The sequence below is a fragment of the Vollenhovia emeryi genome, unplaced genomic scaffold (assembly GCF_000949405.1).
Source record: "Vollenhovia emeryi isolate VEMERY1.0 unplaced genomic scaffold, V.emery_V1.0 DF939207.1, whole genome shotgun sequence".
Lineage (NCBI taxonomy): Eukaryota > Metazoa > Arthropoda > Insecta > Hymenoptera > Formicidae > Vollenhovia > Vollenhovia emeryi.
This window is the reverse complement of record NW_011967159.1, coordinates 374491-395296: the sequence shown is the minus strand read 5'-3', so window position 1 is coordinate 395296 and position 20806 is coordinate 374491. Positions and strand designations below refer to the sequence as shown.

At 40.0% G+C, this 20806-nt stretch overlaps 1 protein-coding gene across 7 annotated transcripts; it reads left to right on the top strand.

Annotated features, from left to right (window-relative positions):
* Positions 1–1112: 1112 nt before the first annotated feature.
* On the top strand, positions 1113–20084 carry LOC105561421. Of its 7 annotated transcripts, none has more exons than XM_012011384.1 (19): positions 1113–1704; positions 5841–5944; positions 6444–6720; positions 7088–8919; positions 10164–11247; positions 11687–11707; positions 12425–12649; positions 13074–13245; positions 13487–13750; positions 14078–14436; positions 14931–15177; positions 15515–15568; positions 16529–16834; positions 16920–17306; positions 17491–17752; positions 17891–18097; positions 18211–18363; positions 18768–18874; positions 19135–20084. In XM_012011384.1, exons 3-19 carry the CDS (start codon positions 6458–6460, stop codon positions 19384–19386), a joined length of 6195 nt encoding a protein of 2064 aa, XP_011866774.1. In that variant the 5' UTR covers positions 1113–1704; positions 5841–5944; positions 6444–6457; the 3' UTR covers positions 19387–20084. The 7 variants fall into 7 exon arrangements, with proteins under 7 accessions (XP_011866774.1, XP_011866775.1, XP_011866777.1 ...); XM_012011385.1 differs by having other exon boundaries at positions 13062–13245; positions 17491–17731; XM_012011387.1 differs by having other exon boundaries at positions 13062–13245; positions 18816–18874.
* The last annotated feature ends 722 nt before the right edge of the window (positions 20085–20806 follow it).

Below are 20806 nucleotides of genomic sequence, written 5' to 3'. Positions count from 1 at the left end.
TCCATAGAATGTAGTAAAGCCCGCTGCAGACGATGCTATTTTTCCTGCTGGATTGCTTGCAATTTAGTAAATTACTAGGAATCCTGAATGCTGAGTGGTGCAATGATAGTAATTTACTAAATCGCAAGCAATCCAGCAGGAAAAATAGCATCGTCTGCAGCGGGCTTAAGTCGTGTCGGAAGAAATTGACCAATCACAGTTCATTATTCTCCTTAAGGTGCCTTTTCATACGCAGCATGCAGCAGCAGCAAATTAGTCACGTGATCCAAATTCACTACAGCATATTTGCTGCTCACGGAAAAGGAATAGCTGCAGCAGCACTGGCCGGCTAGATCGCGTGTCTGCTGCTTTGCTGTTCGTTCAATTGAACTTCACAGCGATGAAGCAAAATATGGTGAAATTTATTTTGCAGCATCTAGTAACAATTCTTCAACCAATAGCAGCGAGTTGCTGCGGCAGTATGCTGCGCATGAAATGGTACCTTTAGGGTGGAGTCCCATGGAGCGGAATACGCGGAAGCGGAATCAGCGGATCGCCAATCACAAGACCGTTTCGACGGAATTTTTGAAAGGGCTCTATCAGAATAATCTTGCGATTGGCGATCCGCTGATTCCGCTTCCGCGTATTCCGCTCCATGGGACTCCACCCTTACGGTCGAAGAATAATGAACTGTGATTGGTCAATTTCTTCCGACACGACTTACTACATCCTATGTAGACCCAGCCTAAGGACGTAAAACGTAAGCGTAAGAAAATCAACAGGTTGGATTTGCTACTGCTTGCGTCATTGCCTTACGTTCTCGACTGTGATTGGTCGATTTTCTTATGTTTACGTTTTACGTCCTTACGGAATTTTATGTGTGAAGCCTATCACACAATGCGAGGCAACAGGCAACAGGAATAGGGAATAGAATTTTTGACGCGTTGGATTCGTCGGAAATTTTCCTTCAACCAATCCAACGCGTCAAAAATTCTATTCCCTATTCCTATTGCCTGTTGCCTCGCATTGTGTGATAGGCTTGAAGGCCTTCAGCAAGCACAACTGTTGAGAGAGCGCTCAATAATTTCTTAATATATATGATTGGCTGAATCTAAAAGTATTAACCAATCATACCGAGCGCTCACTCAACAGTTGTATCTGCTGAACGCGGCCAATAGTCGACTATGATTGGTCAATTCTATGTCCAATGAAAATGCGTGGACCATTGAAAATGAGACACCCTGCACATGTCGTCGGTGATCCCAGGTTTAACGGCAACGAACGGACCGGGGAAAGTCCCTAGGTTATGAACCGGCCATCTTGCCTCGTCCCTCGCACGGTTGTCAATGCGGTCGGGTTGGTCGGGCAGTGTCCGTCGGTGTCCGTCGGCTGGCTGGGGCAGTTGGCGCAAGTTCGCGATATGGAACGGCGCGTCGCGAAGCGGTGATCGTTAAGCGTCGCGGATCGGGATCGACGACGCGCCGGAGCTCGCCGCCTGGCGGACATGGCGGACGTGGCTGTGCATTAACGTCAACGCAGACACCTTACCCGCGTACTCCGTCGGCGTCAGCGTCCATCCCGTCGTGTCGTGGCTGCGCCGTGTCGCGAGAACGGGACGCGAGGAACCGTAAACTGCCGAGGGCGCCGCAGAGCGGAATCGTGTCAAGTCGTGCGGCTCGCCCGTCCAAGAGATGCTCGCGCGCACATGGTGACATCGTCTTCCGGGTCAGTTCGACAGACAATTCCACGCTGGGGACCCGGCCGGCGGCGGCGAGGCCACGGCGAGGCCACGGCGCGTCTCCCGGGCGACGCCGCCGCCGCCGCCGCCGCCGCCGCCGCCGGCGAGCTCCACGAAGCGGCTCTATGGGGACCTCCATGGGGTGTAATGGCGATCGGGAGGATGTTTTGCCTCGCGAACACCGCATTGCAATTATTGTTCTGCCAATTGTTCGCTCGCCGTGTCTCGATACCGACGTCTCGAGCTTATCGCGAAGCCGAGCCGAGCGATTTGCAAGTAACGAGCCCCAGCGACGCGAATTGCTAGTCCGCTCCGTTTCGCGAGATCCCTCGGCGAATTTAGAAATTGTGACCTTTAAATTCGTCCTACTTGCCTTTGTAAACTCACGAAGAAAATTTCTAATTGCTTGCGACTGGTTTCGCCCCGACGCTCTCGACGTCCCGTAACGTGTCGACGCGTTTACGTTGTTTAACGAAACTGAATTAATTACCTGCGCATTATAGCTCGCTAATTTGCCAATACTGTTTTATTGTATTATTACTGGCGAAAATCATACGAGATAATTTACAAACGGGGTTGCTGCCGGAAAAGTGTTGTAAATTCGTGAAACCCCTGAGTTTGAAGAGCGTAATGTAATTTAATCTCCTCAACGTACATTTATTTTTACTAATTACCATTTGTAATTTATTCCTGATTGCCTCTACCGATGGCAAATTAATTAACGATTCCCCGGCGCAATTTTGAAAGTATTACGCTTGATAGCCTCTAACGACTGGAAGAGTGTCTGTAGCGAAGTTACGGGGTTTCGATTATGTTCAATTAATTTTATCGCATTGTTATCGGAATATTAATTCACTGAAATGTACAAAACGGTTTAGCGATGTACAACTGGAATCTCGCTGGTTCGGGCAAGATTCGTTTAGTAAAACTGTGTCAGATTGTGTTACTTTATGAAGTTTTTAGGCTCAAGATTGACATGAAATATCGTTGGACACGCGTGTAACAATCTGGACGTCTCGCATCTCGCTGTGTTTTACTATAGGCGATTTTTTGTACACGTACCAAAGTGTACCTTCGGCGTCACGAATGCCTTTGCACCTGGGGCTCAATCATGAATCCTTTTCTCTAACGTGAAAAGTGAAAAATTTTATTGATACGCAGTTGAAACATTTGTGTTAAATTTAACAGATGTCACATGTCCCAAACGGTCCACGTAAATTTTTCTGTTAATTTAACGTAATGTGGATACGTTAAATAATCGCACTAATACTCTGTTAGTATTTTAACACGAGATAAATGCAAATCTCAAAATAATTAAAAATTAATTTTCTGTAAAATTAACATATTTTTAATGGTAGAATGAGTGTAAAAAATGTAATTTTTACATTTTATAGATGTAATAAGTTAAATGAATTATATAGTATAAAATCAGCATTTTGTTCTGTAAATTTTAACAGATAAATCTTGTTACTAAAAATATATAACATCTGTTGGGTAAGATTAAAGAATAAGTACACATTGTGTTGTTTTAACATTGCTTTTTCAGTTATTTTAATAATTTTACATTTGAGGTCGATTAACACAAGAGCAATATGTTAAATTAACACATGAATGTGTTGAACATTTAACACGAAAGTTTTCACCGGCGTTTTTCTTTTAACAAGAAAACACAAATTTTCTAGCTGTGTAAATATTAAACTCGTCAATGAAATTTTCTCACTTGTCACGAGTTCACGCTACAGAGGAAGATTCATGATCGAGCGCCTGAAAAAACACGCTGAAAAATATCCAATAGGAAAATTCATTTGAATAAAATGAGTTGTTCTATCGGAATATAACTCAATGGCTATTTCTCAGGTGTAAAAACATTCATGACGCCGAGCACATGTGCCAAACAATCGCCAAAATTCGCCTTATGTTGTTGTTACTGCGGCATTCATGTCTGTAACAATACGGTCTAGGCTTCGAGTTTATTTTCAATCTAGCGTTCATTAATCGAATAGTTCAGTCATACGAAAAAATTTGTAACGCACGCTCCGTGGCCACCGTGAGAAAAATGTTGTGATATTCCTAAATTTGAAGATAACATTTCATTAATTTTATCCTACGCTAAACTGATTCTTACCAATAAATAAGTTAGATTAATTCTCCATGTAGCACGATACGAAAGTATGTCGCGTTTGATGTTCTGCGAGTTCGAAAAGATGCTTGTAATTGATATTCTCCGGTAACGTAAAGGAATTATTCGCCAGTAATTGATTAAGCAATGTAGAAAAGTTACATGACGACCAGTGGCTGGCAAATTCTAATTAAAAAGAAATTCATTGCGAAAAATATTACCTCGCCCAGGGTTTGAACCTGGGTCCCTTCCTCTAGAGAGGTAATATTTTTCGCGATGAACTTCTTCAATTAGAATTTGCCAGCGATTGGTCGTCATGCAATTTTTCTACATTTTCCAGTGAGCTCGATTATTTTTATCAGTTTATAATTCTATTACACATTTATCGAAATACTAATTAAATCGATATTGAAATATACGTGGCGGTTTACTGATATTGAATTTCGTGTTTAATGACGAGACGAGTTTCGTAAGAGTTGAATCAGATTGTACTATTTAATGAGATTATTAGATGAAAAGTGATAACGAGCGTCGTGCATGTACGCGTGCAAATATGTGGATGGACGTACACACACAGACGTGTGATAAACTGTAACATTTAACGTAACTTTTTTCACACACGTGCGATAAACTGTAACATTTAAGAAGTACACAACTTTTTTTTTCTACTGCCATTCCAAATATATCATTGAGGAGTCAGCAGGGAAGTAGTGGATGTTTCAAGTCAAACAATTCACAGAGAAAGAGAGCTTCGCGTCTAAATATAGACTTATTTATTTTCAACACGTCTCAAGTACCTAGATGTGCAGATATCTATGTAGAATGTACTTGGACAGCGAACGCTGTGAATGAATTCCCCATTGCAAACGCTGCGATGCAAATGTACGTGACCGCGTCTGTGCTCGAGCGAGTAATTAGACAATCATGTGAGCGATGCAAAGTTGCAACTCTTTTCGCATCTATCCATACCATAGGGACAGCATTCAAGTATTGATTGCAGCAACATGGTGTGCTATGGGAGGAGGGTTGAAACCCAGGCATGGCAGACCCACCTATTATATCTTATACCTGTCATTCAGCTTTTGTTTCCATTAGCATTTTTCAGAACACGTAAAGATACAGCACTTATGATTAAAAAATACGGGAGAGAAATGTAAATAAAAACCGCGATCACGTCATTTATTAGAAAAAGATGTAAATATTGTAGAAGGACCTCACAGATATTATGACCGCGCGATTTCCATTTTAATTAATTATATTTGTGACGAAATAATTGCTGCAAAATAATTTTTTAATTCGTTATTATTACTATTAACATTTGCAAAAGTGTGTTATAATTTTATATACATTAATTATTCATGCAATTTTATTATATAAAACTAATTTTTAATATTACTGCGAGATGTTATTTTCGCATTGCTTTTTTGTTTTCTTAATTTTGACTTTGGTATTTTTAAAGGATATATTTTTGCGTACTTATATTTTTTATTTTAGAATGTTTTTAAATATACGTTATAAAAATAGTAAAATTGGGGAAACATGCACGGTATTAATTCTTTAAGATGGGTAGATATTCAAATTCTGTAAAGGTCAGAAAATCCAATTGACTGTGTTAATATGCGATAGCTATAGGCAACAATGGCAGAAAATGTATGTTCTTTGATGTACCGCGAAAGCATGAAATCTAGACAGATTTTACTTAAGAATATTTAATCGCAACGTTATTCTAAAACAATTTTCTTTTCTGTCACTTGTTGTAACGAATTAATTGATCTTGTAAATAAAAATTTTGTTCCAAAATATAGTAAGATAAATAGACCTAAGTAAAGCAGGAAAAATTATTTTAAAACACAAGATAAGATATAATGATTAGTCATGACTTGATTGAGATTTTATTATATATGCAGAATGTCAGATTACACATATGTATATTTAGAACTTTAATCTTTCCTCTTTAATCATTATCGATTAAATTTAATAGAAATTTAATGATTTCTTTTACAGGTTACTGCAATGAAGTATATCGAATGTATATGAATGACAATGGGATGAAACACTTAAATGATTAGCATTTATATATAAATATCACTACTTATTGTCAGTCATAGGTAAAGTATTACTCAAGTACTTTTTTAATATTAACATAATTTACCAACAGATATTCTCTTATACAGGGTGTCCCAATTTAATGTCCCACCCCAAATAACGTTTTATTTTTGATCGCGGAAAAAAACGTTTCAGACAAAAGTTGTCCATATTAATTAGTAGAATAAGATAGTATAATAAACAATAGGGGGTTTCATTCCAAAAAATTGAAGCCGACCTTTACGCGACCTTCGAGCAACTCGTCAAGATCAAACTAATGGCACCATCTTATGTCCCCCTTCGAACCAAACAACTTTTGTCTGAAACGTTTTTTCTGCGATCAAAAATAAAAAGTTATTTGGGGTGGGACATTAAATTGGGACACCCTGTTTAGTTCCTGTGTTGCGACTTTAAGACGTTTATCAATAATTTGTTACAAAAAAAACCAAGTTTGCATGATAAATTTGTCTTGGATCGTGAGGATAATACATCTGGGTAACTCAAAGTTATATTTCCTTGCAGAACTTGTGCCAGACATGGCAGCGATAGAAGAGAAAAAGCGAGTGGGTGGTTCCAAGGTGTCGGCCATCGCAAACATTTTCCAATCCAAGCCGCAACTGGACAACCTGAGTCACAGAACGAACAATATTCTTTCGGATGGATTTAAGGAGCCAGCCGTCCCGCTAAAGGAGTCTCCGACGCAAGTGACAGTAGTCAGAACTGAGAGCCATGTGGCACGTTTCAACAATGCGCGAGCCCTCTTTGAGAAACTTGGCGAGGAAAACAAATCGACCAGACCGTAAGCAATTTGAAAGACATAAAAAAACTGTACTTGAACAAATTTTTTATTAATTAGAATGTAAACTGCGGAAATTCTTTCAGCGAATGTAAAGATGGCTGAAAACTACAAAAAGAATTATTCCGCTTGTTTATATTTTGTAATTTTGCAAACGTGAACTTTTATTATAATATTATATGTTTTATGACATATCCAGAATTTTTTCTCGAAGAATAAACTTATCAGAAATACTTATCTTTGCCAGATACGTAATATTTTATGAAGTATAAAAGATCTGTCTAACAATAAGAGAAGTCTAGTGCGTACAAAAAGATAACGTTGTAGAATGACTTCGATATCGTTATTGACATGCTCGTTTAATCTACAGAGTGGAGCGGGTCACAAAACCGAACAACTTGCACGGTCTCCGATCTCGCTCCAGTTCCGCGAACTCGGGTTCCGGATGCACTTCGCCCACGAGGTCACCCCGTCCTCACTCACCTTCTCCTCCGGGCAGCCGCGAGCACCTGAGTACGTGGAGCGCCAGCGTACCGGCTTTGAACGCGGAGCGGCACTTCGAGAACGGTCACTGCGTGCCGGAGCGACGTGCCGGCGCGGGCTTGAGTAAGGTCGAACGGACGGGCAAGGAGAACGATCGTCCGGAGCGGCCGGAGAAGCCGGAACGCCGGCCGAATTCGAAGGAGCTCATCGAGAAGCAACGGAATTGGACTAGCCACTTCTCCAAGGCTAGACCGAACCGCTATAATTCCGATCCGAATCGCCCGCTGGTTCAAACTTCCCTGAACTCTCAGAATGCGCAAAGTCAGGCGCAGCAGTCGTCGTCGTTCGTTGACGCGTGCCAGAGCTCGACGAGCGCGGCAGTTAGCGACTCTGCCAGTCCAGCTACCAGATCGGCAAGCTTCTGCTCGGCACGCTCACCTCCACCACCACCTCCGCCTGTCAGGAACTCGTCCGCGGCTAACAGGAGGGAACGACCGGCGAGTATCGCCGCCGCCAGTCCGTCTGAACTGCTGGAGAGCCCGGAGTACGCAACGGTGGAGAGGTTTGACGACGTCTCGCCGACGATTCCAGAGTACGCCGTTGTGCAGAAGAAGAAACCTCAAAACACTCCGAAAGAGAGCAAAAGCGCTGGCGCCGATAAGACTCAGGACGACTCGCTGCCAGAGTACGCCGTTGTTCAGAAAAATACTTCAAAAGCGGCTCTGAGGTCGGCGGAGAATTCCAAAGAGACTTCCAAGACGCAGAATTTGAAGAGCGCAGCTAGCACCGAGGCAGTTACGGCAAGCAAAATCCCGAGTTCAAGGTCGATGGAAGCTGCCAAGGATGTCTCTAAATCCACTGTGCAGAGTTTGACAAGCTCCGCGACCGCCGAACCAATTCTAGGAAGCAAAATCACAGTTTCAAAATCAATGGAAGATACCAAGGAGGTTTCTAAGGCCACTACGCAGACTGTGAAAGGCCCGCCAGTTGTGGAGGTAGCTCCAGTATGCAAAGATGCAGCTTTGAGGTCAACAGAAAATTTGAAAGAAACCTTGAAAAATTCTACATCTATGGAAGACGCACCAACGTTCAAAGCTATAGTTTCCAAACCAACGGAGTCTTCAAAGAAGGAGGCTGTGGAGGGATCGAAAGACGTCACAAAAGGCTCAGCGACTCCAGAATCGAAAACTGCCATCGCAAACGAGTATAGTGGCATTCCCGAGCAGACGAAAGCATCGCCTGCACCGCACTACGAGGATTCTAGTAAAGTCCGAAGTGCTTCGATGGACAATATCCTGACGAGGAGAGAGAGCGACTTGCTAGAAGCGCCGGAGTACTTTAACTGTCCTCCGAGCCCGATTCACTCGCCAGCAAAGACTTCCGAGTGGAGGAACGAATGGCTGGCAAAAAATGACGAGATTCTGAAGAGAACCGTGGACTTGAGAGAGTTGAAGACTTCGTCAAAGGAGGCTCTGGAGGGAGAGTTACGTAGCGAGGCGACCAGATCGGACCCAAGGCCCGATTGGGCCAGACCGAGCGCGAAGAGAAAAGAGATTGGAGACGATAAAAGAACCGAGATACGATCGCCGGAATCTGAACTGGGTCTGCCCTCCGCAGGCACCGACAGTGCCTCATCCAGCATGAGTTCACCTAGTTCGCCCTCCAAGGATAGCAAGGAGGAAAAAGCGGAGAAGGAGATGTCGGAGAAGCATCAGACAGGTAAGCTACTAGATTCGTGGAAAAAGTCTTACGAGACCGAGGAATTTTATCGAATGGAAAAAGTGTATTGACGCGAATTGATGGCTATTAATGCAATTAATGAAAGTCACCTCGATGTTGCGCAAGTTTAATTTTAGCTCGCAAGCAAGACAGGAAAAGGAATTTTTGGGGATTTACTAAAGTGAGCTCCGAAAGAGGAATATCAAAGGAAAGCAATTTCGATTATTAATCTTATACGCAGACTTTAATATGCATTGGAATGTATTAAACGTTTTTATGGCAAATAGTTTGCTTCAAAAATAAACGTTGACATTTTTGAGAAGCGTCGGTGAAGCCAGGTGACTTTCGCTGTCGTGGGCTGGGATGGCAGTGCGCCAAAATGCCAAAAAGTAAAAGTACCAGACGCAGGCTCCCCCCTCTTCTTGCCCCTTTTCTCCTTCCCTTGTTTTGCCACCTCCTCTTTTACCAGTGTGCCACGGTATTATTTATAGAAATCACCGTGCGGCTTGTCCAGCAGCCAAACGCTCGTGCCTCATCGCGTTTACTTTGCAAAAGTGTCTCTGGGGCTCTCCACAGAATTTTGGGATTTGAAAGATCGTCAATGTTGTGTTCCAAACAGTTCTGATCAGTACAGTGACTTCTCCAAAGATAGAATGAATTATAATGCGTTTTATAAATGCGAAAAGAGCAAGTTTGTAAAAGTTACTTTACTGCATAAATATAACATAAGTTGCTAAGAATGGAAAATGGGAAATATTAGTTTGTTAATAAATACGCGTGAGAAAGCTTTTGAATATACTCAGAATTTGACGGAAAGAAATGTTATATACTTGCAAGTACAATAGAATTTTTCAGAAATACTTTTTAAAAATAAAACTTGACAATTTCGCTATATAAATAATAAATAATGTTAAAACTCCCCACTCAGTTCTTTAGTTTGATTTATTAAGTTGAAGGCCTATATTCTACGCGAGTGCGTGATCTTGTAATAGAATACAAGATTAGTGTTTATATGTATATGTATATGAAACGCCGCACTATATTTTGTATGAATATTTTTATACTTATTGAAGCGCCACGTACTCTCCAGGAAGACATAAAATTATGTGCCTGCGATTACTATGCATCGATTGCGGAGGTACTTTGGCGTCTGTGTTAGTCCGCTAAGCTATTTCAGCGCTTCAGTATATACGTCAGTTTCGGTATTTTTAATGTTATCATAAATCTATTTTTTTCCAATTCAGGTCGCAACAGCTATGACTTGGAAGCGGAGGACCAGGATAAGCCAGCCACGTATCAGAGCTGTGTCTCGGGCACGGAGAGCCTTTCCGAGAAGGATCAGTTCAAGTTCAACGAGACGGACACTACCACGGTCATTCGACGTTCTCACGTGCGTCTTGATCTTCAGGCCGCGGGTCTAGGTCCACGTCCACCCTCTGTCATCAGTTCTGACCAAGAGTATCCGCCGCTAGAACATAAGGAGATCCCTGTGCCCTCGCCGTATGCCAAGAAGTTACAGCAGAGCGAGGAAATTGTTTCGCAAAGTAATACCGAATGCAAAACTCAATCGAAACCAAACACAGAGGCGAAGAACTACGGCGGCACTACGGAAACGATGAAAATCAATACCACGTCCGCGGAAGATACGCTGGAGGCGAAAGTGAAGTCCAGCAGCGATGGAGTGTGCCAGAAGACGGTCTCGAATGCGAAGAATGATCAAATCAAAATCAGCGTAAGGGAGAAGATTGCAAAGAACAGGGAGGAGGTCTCTGGCAAGCGCTCCAGTTTTGTCGAGACAGAAAGCAAGGATAGTGTGGACAAATCAGCCATTCGTAGTCAGGAAATTAATAGCTTCGGGCTCATTACGAAGGAGAGCAAAGACGAGGAGAAATATGTAACAGAGGTGGTGAAATCTGAAGTCAGTAGGAAAGAGTGCATTGCAGCGGTGAACAGTGTCCTGAGTAGGAAGCTGGAAAAGGAAGTGGACCAGCCGCAGACGACGTGGGAACAAGAGAAGCAGAAGGCTGAATTAGCGAAACTCCGGTTATCGGAGAACAATAATCAGGACTCTTCGCTGTCACCTAGCGCGCTTTCGCAAAGACATTCCAACAAAAAATCCGAGCACTCCACGTCGGAGAGCAGCCAGTATGAGGACAGTGACTCCAGTGACACAAAGACCGTTACAAATGTGGAATGTGTAGCAAGGGAAATGCAGAACAATTCTGTTGGAATTGCAGAGACAGCTTCGAAGAACAGTGTTAATCATATCACTCCTGTTACGCCGGATACCATGACGCCAGACGAGGCTGAAAATCTACTGAGCTCTCGGTAAATACATAGAGTAAGAGAGGACAAATTTCGAGTTGGGCTGTTAGATTGTGTTTAAAATACTATATAGAAACAATAAGAAATTTACAAAGAGGGAGACAGGACGAAGGAATCATCGTTTTTCAAATATTTCAAGTCTTATTGATATGACACTTGACAATTAATAATTAATACCAATGAAAGAGACAACATTTTTTTAAACGATGCTATTCCTAGGAGCTGCTTTTAGCATTGAGCCTTTGCATTTTAATACAGCAATTAAAATTTTCATAGCTGTATCTATATCTAATAGTATAATAAATTTTTTTGCTGCAGTCTTACAACTTAATAATTTTTAATTTGATGCTTAATACTGATAACATTGTTTTTCTTTCATTTTGATTCTAATACGTTCGTGTTTATTTGAATGCAAATCTGCTAATTGCCATGGTCCATGCAGCATCTTAGAAAAGAAGATTAGGTGAGTACACTTGTAATTTTGTGACTTAATAACGGAAGCAGATATGTTAGCCTGTTGATTGCAAAATGTTACGTTGATAGTTTAATAGATTTAATCAATTACCTAAGTGATAAGAGAACTTAGTTATAGAAATATTTGTTTTAAAAGAAAATTTTTATTTGAAGATTATATCAAAGTATTTTTATCATTAAGATACCACTTTTTTGGTCGATTGTGTTCGTAATAAGCACCAGACTAGAAAAATATATCGCAATCATGTCCGTTTTATTATTCTGTGAAGGAGAATAATACATAGAAAAGAAAAGATAAATAAACGCAAAGAAGATATAGGACTAAAGGCCAAGACAGGATGTTAGTGTCTAAATTTAAAATAAATTATTTAGACACTAATATCCTGTCTTGGCGTTTAGTCCTATATATTCTTTGTGTTTCTTAAATATGAGCCTTATGAATTTTGTAGAAGTATACAAAAATCTGTATACATTTTTTAAATCACTTATTTTTCACCTGCTATTCTTTTGGTGAAAAGATTAAGATAACTGTTCTTTTTTCGCAAATAAATATTTCGAAATTTAATAGTAAGTAATAAGGAGTGTCGAGAATGAAACACCGAATGGACATAACTGCTTTTGTCATTCAATCGCAGAATTGATTCGCTGTCAGCGATCACGTAATTCGTGCGTAGAGCAAAGTGAATGATTCGTGAACGTAAATTAGACAAGGTTCGGCGTTGCTATCGGACGAGGAAGCGCAGGAGATAGCGAGGCTGCTGTCTCCCACCGGTGCCAATGACGCAATAATAGGTGATGGGATTTCTAATGACAAGGATAAGGAAGGACAGGACAGGGATAGGGAGGACCAGGACAACACGCCCGACTGGCTGTCCGATGTCCTGTCTGCTCCTGATTCCAGTCTTATCAATAGTGCCACTCATGATTATAGGTGAACGAGCTTATTTTTTTTACGTCCTTTCGGTTGCGCGTCCTTTCCCGTGTCTTTTTGCTACTTTATTTCTATTCTCTATCATTTTTAACGATTTTAAGCAAATTTTCCATTTTAATATCGATTGTTTGGTGGATTATTGAATTTTTGGATTGCGTAGTATTTTTCAAACTTAGTTTTTTTTCGGATTCTCTGGAGGATTAAACATTTTTTGGGTCTTTGCACTCCTTCAATATTTAAGAATTGCGTTCCCTGAATTTTTATAATCCGGGATAATAGACGCTCGTGTTCTTGTCAATTCTTGGACAACTGGATACCTAAAGGTCTTCGAACTTTTTAGAATTATACTAAAATTTGGAAATTCAAACTCTTCCCGAACTTCTTGGCTCTGTTAACATTCTATTTATTTCAGTTTGTCTCACAGATCTCGCAGTGACCTGACAATAGACTCGTTAACGGAAAGTCAAATAGGATCGGTCACAGGAAGTGAGAGCGGACTGTTAGGTTCAGTCAGCAGCTTAAACGACACCCACGAAACTAACGATGACACCGAAACCGAGCATCAGGACGAATATATTCCAACACCAGGAAAGATTGTAATATATATGTATTTTTATCATAGTTACAGTACAATCTCACTTATCAATTTCTTTTTCCTCGATTGAATTGAACCAGAGAGTAGATGTGTGATAAAAAGAAAATTTGAGAACAAATACAGATTATCACGAAAGAAATGTATGGTTTTTCACTACAGTATAAGAAATTTTTATTATTTTTTTATTATCTTAATTTAGAGCAATTTTGCGACAACGTTAACTTAGATATTTGATCAATCAGGTACTCGTGGAGAATGGCGTGCATTACTTCGAGGACGGTCACTTTTGGATGGAAGTGGCGGGGATCCCAGAATCCGACGAAGACGATGACGACTATCCGTCCACCGTGCCCATCAAGAAGACCTCCAAAGTGTCCTTTGACACCGGTCCCATGCGTGTTTATTCCACGCATTCTGTTAATGAATACGATCGTCGTAATGAGGATGTCGACCCTGTGGCGGCCAGTGCAGAGTACGAGCTGGAAAAACGTGTCGAAAAAATGGAGGTAATCCTAAATAGCTCTTTCTTTTTGTAATATTCAATAAAATTAAACTAATAGCGACCTTACCAGAAATTTTAGCAAGTAACATAATTTTTTAGTGCAATTTCTTTAAAGCCCTTGAACACTTTGTTTCCTTTCATTTCTAATTTTATTTTTCCTCACAAATGTTCCGTGATGGTTTTTTGTGATCCCTCTGTCAAGGACAGCCTCTCAAGGGAAGCCTGGGGCATCTTGAAAAGTTTCTTTAAGAAGCTTAATCTTTTATTTTAAATTAAAAGCACTTTCTTAAGAAATCCCTGCGCTACAGTACTAATTTAAAAAAAAAATTAGGTGTTTCCTGTCGAGCTGATGAAGGGCCCGGAGGGTTTGGGCCTCAGCATAATCGGCATGGGCGTGGGCGCAGACGCGGGTCTAGAAAAGTTGGGCATCTTTGTGAAAACTATCACGGAGAAAGGTGCGGCCGCGCGCGAGGGTCGGATCCAGGTGAATGATCAGATCGTCGAGGTTGACGGCAAGAGTTTAGTCGGCGTGACACAGGCGTATGCCGCTAGCGTGCTGAGGAACACCTCCGGTCTCGTGCGATTTGTCATCGGCAGGGAGAGAGACCCCAAGAACTCGGAAGTGGCGATGTTGATTAGGCAGAGTCTCCAGGCGGATAAAGAGAGGGAACTGGCGAACGCTGCCAATAGGTAAAATAGTGTATTCGTGTAACTTGATCTTTGAATAGTATTACCGTAAGATTGTGCTTTATAATTATTAGTTTTTATGTCGACAAGTTTTGTTACAATAATATGAATCTAAAATCAAATTTTGATAATCACTTGTTTAATAATGCACTAATAATCCAATAATAATTGGCACATTTATATATCGAGACTTAAGCAATGAGATCATAAAATTATATATTGAAAATATTTTTTCTTATACCTTTTTGACTCGATTTGAAGACTCTTCGCCTTTTTTCTTTTAATTCAACACTGTTTTGTGTACGTTCCCGATGATGATTTATCCTTGCTCGCAAAAATTCCATGACGACACTTCGTGGCCACTCCAATGAGAGCCTGAGGCATCTTGGAGTGCTGAGGGAACTACGTTTTCTATAATAAGCATAATTCATAGCGTCACGACAAGCAAACTGTTCACTTCGTGTATTGAAAGAAAGAAATTCATTTTCCACGAACAGAAAACTCAACTTCTCTGACGCTTCTCCCGATGGCCAGCGAGGAAGCGAAGATATCTCCGTTGGCAGCGGAATGAGCGGGATTCCTGGTTCGCCAGCGATGTCCTCTTGCTCGGAGGGGGAACCGGCACACAGTCCTATCGAGAATTACCTGTCGCCTTCTAGTCGCAGTCGATCTCCGATACTTAGCTCGTCGCAACACAATACTACGCAGAGCGACGTAGACAGCCTGAGATTGCTCTTGCAAGAGGTATTTTGCGCATTTACATTTTATGCCTCATGATTCGAGTGTATCTCCTTTTCATCCGTTTATTTAAGAATATTTAGTAAAATGTTTGTGCACCTGTTTACTTATACGTGTGGTGTTAGTTTTATTTTTCTGTAAATAGTCGTTAGAATAATGCATTGTCCAACAGTGATGTTTCTACAAGATGTAGTGTATACATTTGTACATACCTGTGTGTAAATTAAGAGCGACAGAGCATATCACATATGTAAGTTTATCGCAATCGCACACAGTGTGTATTTATTGATTTTCTTTGTTTTTGTTTCGCTTATGCGCTATGCGTGTCGTTGGTTGCTTGCAGAGTCAGTATAAACTCTCATTAGCGGACGAGGAAGTGGAAAAGCTCAAGGCGAAGGTAACGTAACATTATAATAGATACTCGAATAATATTAACTAACTGATCACAATCAAATCAGAGTTACTCAAGTAATTACAACTGCTTCAACTAATAGGAGAACCTTTAATATGGAAAGTATTAATGTGCGATGCAAAATTCGTTTTACAGGATAGACTCGTTTTACTTATCCGCATGTATACTTTAGCATGCTTCTCTTAATCTCTATAAACTTTTCACGCTTCACTCTCTTTCTTTCTTTCCGCCTGCGCTACATCAAAGTGCACGAAATATTAAGCGAATAATTATAGCTTACAGCTTATGTGTATTAATGTACATAAATAACACAAATTTTCTGTTTTATTGTCACTATAATAAGTCGCGATAATCAATTTACTATGTGATTTTATTACATTTTATACAAAAAAAATCAAATATTCCATACTTAATTTTTGTATTCAATGTCTCTCCAAATAAAGAGACATTAGTACGTATTTCATTGCAAAAAAATCGGAATAAATAAAAATCACCAACATTCTTTGCTTACAACAATGATAATTTATTATTGAAGTCATTTGAAACATTTTTAGATGATTTTTTTATATCTTGCAGACATTTTCTGTATTATGTTGTTGTTCTGTTGTATTACTAATCAACATTTCAGGAATCTTCTCTGATGCTGTTTCTTTCATTCATTGCAACTGCATGCCTTCCTTATTCTTGCAGACAATTCTCCTCTTATGCCAATCGATATCGAATAAACAACATAACATCCAGGAAATTATAAGATGTACATAATTTTTCGATAATAACACCAAAAGCAAGCACTTAATGGGCATATGTTTACTGAAATCTTAAAATTGTATTTTCTGTATCAAATCCTAAGTTGTGGTGCATTTTCGTTTGAGAACACTTCCTATGTAATGTTATGTCATGTAAATACAACTAGTTATGTTATAAGCCTCATTTTGTTTTGAACAGTTAGTAGAGCTGGAAAACAGCGGAGCGGGCAGCGAAGAATATGCGGCTAAACTGCGTGAATCTGGATTACGCCTTCACGAATCGGAGAGAGCATTGGGCTCCGCTCGTCAGGACCTGCTAACAGCCAGGGAGATGCTGTCGCAGGCGACGGCGCAGAACGCAGCTCTGCAGCAGAAGTACGCCAGAGCCAGGAGAGCTGCCAGGGAACTACGCGCGGATATCGCAGCCAGGGACGAGTTCTATCAACAATTGTTGCAGGAAAAGGACACGGAATACAATGCGCTGGTAAAAAGTCTCAAGGATAGGGTGCGTATCAAAGAATTGGACCGATGATATTTGCCTTAGGAAGAACAGGTGCTTTTAAAAATATTTTTAAATCATTTCACTCCAGGTGATCACACTAGAGGTGGAGCTGACGGAGACCCAGAGGCGATTTGGTTTGCCAGTACGATTACCGTACGATAACACTACTACTAGGATAGTAACACCACAGCTTTCTCGTAGACAACTGCCACCACCGCCTTCATCAACTAGCTGCCAGCTTTCCGATACAGAGACCTCCGACCTCAGTAGCCCGGATGACGGTGATAAGACTGCGACTGTGGAGAGGAAACTACCTCTACCGTTACCGGTAAAGGAAGAATTAGATCGTGCTGTACCAGCCCATCGTCTGTTGGACAATTCTGCTGGCAAGAGCAAGGCAGAGCTAGCCAGCAGAGGTGGCTTAGCCAATCGTCAGTTGCCCAGGCGATCTGGAGGCCTCAGCAACAGTAGTTCTGTACGTTGATTAATCTTGCATTAATCTATTAGAAATTGTAACTACAGTATACATTGCTCGCTTGAAGACTAAATATGGAACATGATGTTTAGAAATAGATAAAATTAGCGTAGAATTAGATGAAATATGTTTTAAAATTCTTTTTTTATTCTTTTTTAATGATGAAAAAAAATTCTTATTTTAGGACTACGGATTGGACGAGTCGGGCGACAACACGGATGATGATTCCTCCTCAAAAATGACTTCGCAAGACAGCAGCAGGTCGCCCAACGACTTAACATCCAAGCAATCCAATCTGAGTTCCTATTCCAGCACTTCATCCATCAGTTCACTTAAAGGAAAATCGCACATGGATCCTATACATCCCACTGCGATCCGCCAGCACAGCACCATCAGCTCGCAAGTTAGAGCGATGACCGAGCAAGGTTGGCAGCAATCACAGAAAAGTATGCCAATGCTTTTCCTCCGACGCGTTAACTGTTGTTATTATTATCAATATTCCATTATACATGGTTATAATTTGCTTTTGTATATCTCTTAAAGCTTATTTATTAGAATATATATTAAAAGAATTCTCCCTGCAGCTTTGACCGGACCTCCTGCGTCATTGGCAGAACAGCTTAAGCAAGTTCTGGCCGAGCGAGAAAAGCGGCTGGGCGGAAACGACTCCTCGAGGGAGAGCTCTGGAGATTTCAGTGATCTCAACAATCCTCATAATAACGATCCAACTATGGTTACGCATCATCTTGTGGAGGAGATACGGCAGGCTGTTAACGAGGCTAATCAGAGAGGTAGAAAATTCACACTGAAGTGAAACAGAATAGAAAGTGAATTCACATTGTCACCAATTGCAGTAATAACAATGTGATTTTATCGTAGTAAATTACACTTGTCGTATTTCTAGTGAAAAAGGTAGCGATTCCTCCATCAAATTTGATCGGTAGCGGAAGTGCTCCATGGCATCATCCGGGAAGCTCTCCCTCAAGTTTGTCTTCCGGTGGTTCTGTGAGTCCTCCCGGTGTTGATCCTAGTCCTTTAAAAGTCGGCGGCGTCGTAGGTACTTGAGAAATTTTATGTGTTAATGTTTATGTGTCAGCACTAACGCTTCAATCACTCAATCAGGAATTAAGGTTACAGGATTCAGATTAAAATGAAGAATTTTCAAAAACAAATTTCCATTGATTCTTTTTAGAACCCTGCGCAGTCAATAACACTTTATCCAAGAACAATTTCGCTTTACTCGCTTAAATTTGCTTAAACGTTAAATGCATGATTTTGTATCAATATCTTTTTTATAAAGACGTTCAAACATTTAACAAAATAATTGTGTAACAAAATATGAAATATGCTAACATCTACAGTACAGTTAATGATTAATTGCTGATGGAGTGATTACTAATAGCGTGATAAAATCTTCACACCTTTTACTTACTTTCCATCGTGCATGCGTTATCAATATAGATTCGAGCACAGTTTGGTTGCCCGCTCACCTAAGCGACTTTGGTTTAGGTGACAAGAAGTCCCACTTCTGGCAGAATGCGCCAGTCGCAGATTGGTCCAAGGAACAAGTGAGTATTTTACTTGATTTATTTGAGAAAAATTAATTTGCAATTAAAGAATTAATATTTTTTCGCAAATTTATTTAAACGGATACCTTTAAAAAGAAAGATTATGCATAAGAGAGCTTTTTAAATAACTTAATATTACCTTATTCCCTCTCAGTCTTCATTCTCTTTCATTGCAATAAAAACTTTAAAGACAAACATGGGTTTTTGCTGCTTTATTCTTAATAGCTCATATCTCTCTAAATGTAAGACTGTCCTTTCAGGTGTGCCAGTGGCTGACAGGAATCGGTTTAGAACACTTTTCATCTCAATTTTTGGATAACGGCATTCATGGAAATAACCTGTTGCGTTTAGAGTCGAGAGATTTGAAGACTTTAGGGGTTTACGGTGACGCTAAGGCTCATCTGAAGCGCAAACTAAAGGAGTTAAGGGCGCAGGCTGATCGTGAGCGCAAGGAGCGTAAAGAGATCGAACGAATGCGACGGAAAGCAGAGAAAGCCGCTCGGAAAAAATAGCTTGCGGATAAATTAGATGCATTCGATATCAGTTAGACACCCCAGTAGGTTAATGAAGATTTTTTGGGCGCGAAGTGTACAGGGTATCTCGAAAGAGGTAAGGAGGAATTAATGGAAATTTTATTCGAACTCTGTCGGAAAGCTGTCGAGAATATTCATCGAGAAAAATTGGGAAGCAAATTTCCTGTGTGAAGATTGGAAAGAAGTTTACCAAAGAAATAAACGTTGGAACTGGAAATGACGCCGTCCATTTCATACAGGGTGTCACCTAGAAAACTATAAATCCTTTTTAAAATAGAAGTGTCACGTTCTTCAAGATGAAAGAACTATATAAGCATAATCTGGAAATTATGCATTCTTTATATGATTGCCTCTTCGGGTCTTTTCCTCTCTTCTTTTAATATATTCAATTAATTTCGAACAATAATAAAAATTACGACATATTAAATAATTGTATATTCTAATTGACATTATAATTATTTCAAATAATTCTTCATGATACTTGTGTGAAATGATAGTATTAAATCCATGTGTAGTATTAATGGGAAAAATTACCTATGTGTATTTAATTATGATTATGTGATTTTTTTTATTTGAAATAATTTATAATAACGATCGAATAGCGATTCTTTATAAGAAAACATTTTAATATTATTAGGAATTAATCTGAATTGGAAGAATTATTGTTTTAATAATTAATTACTAATTTTTTATGAAATTTTAAATTAAGTTTGGTAAAACGAGTAGCTATTATTATTACGATTAATTTTAATTATTTTCTAACAATGATTGGGAGCATATAACTTAAAATAATTCGTATAATCGAAATAATAATTTATTTTTAAAACTAGGGACAAATCGCGCCTTCTTGGGACACCCATTATAATCTGGCGTTTCCTTCGAGATACTCTGCTTCCGTTCAATCACGATCTGTTTCCTTGAACGAGGTCCATTGGCACCTCCGCATTTACTTGTTGTCGCCATACTTATTTTGTCGCTATTAAGTTTTTTTTCTCAGTTATTAATACTATTTAAAAGTGTATGTGTGTGCGACCGCGCGCGTATGTTTGAGCGTGTACGAATGCGTGTAAAAATTCTAGTAATTTAGCTAAACGGTCGCGTTCTACCTATGCGTATAAGTTTGCGGCTGCTCGATTTTTAGACTAACAAACGCTTTTCTTTTACGGGGGAAGTAAAATCGTCAGCCGCTTTTCTAATTCTAGATGGGTCATCTAGAACGCGAGAAAATGTGTAATAAAACATCGTGTCATTTAAATACACTCTTTTGTAATTGTATGTACGTATATATAGTATACATAATTATATATATACATATACATATAGGCACATAAGAATTATTCCGATATTTATTTCTACGATCGCGTTTAACGACGCTTTTTCCACGATTAAGAATCGATCT

Excerpts from the sequence above, each read along its gene's own strand:
- LOC105561421 (XM_012011383.1), top strand. The coding sequence starts at position 6,458 with ATGGCAGCGATAGAAGAGAAAAAGCGAGTGGGTGGTTCCAAGGTGTCG. Across the intron at positions 8,920-10,163 it reads GTCGGAGAAGCATCAGACAG|GTCGCAACAGCTATGACTTG; the intron begins GTAAGCTACTAG and ends TTTCCAATTCAG. Across the intron at positions 14,437-14,930 it reads CTGGCGAACGCTGCCAATAG|AAAACTCAACTTCTCTGACG; the intron begins GTAAAATAGTGT and ends TTCCACGAACAG.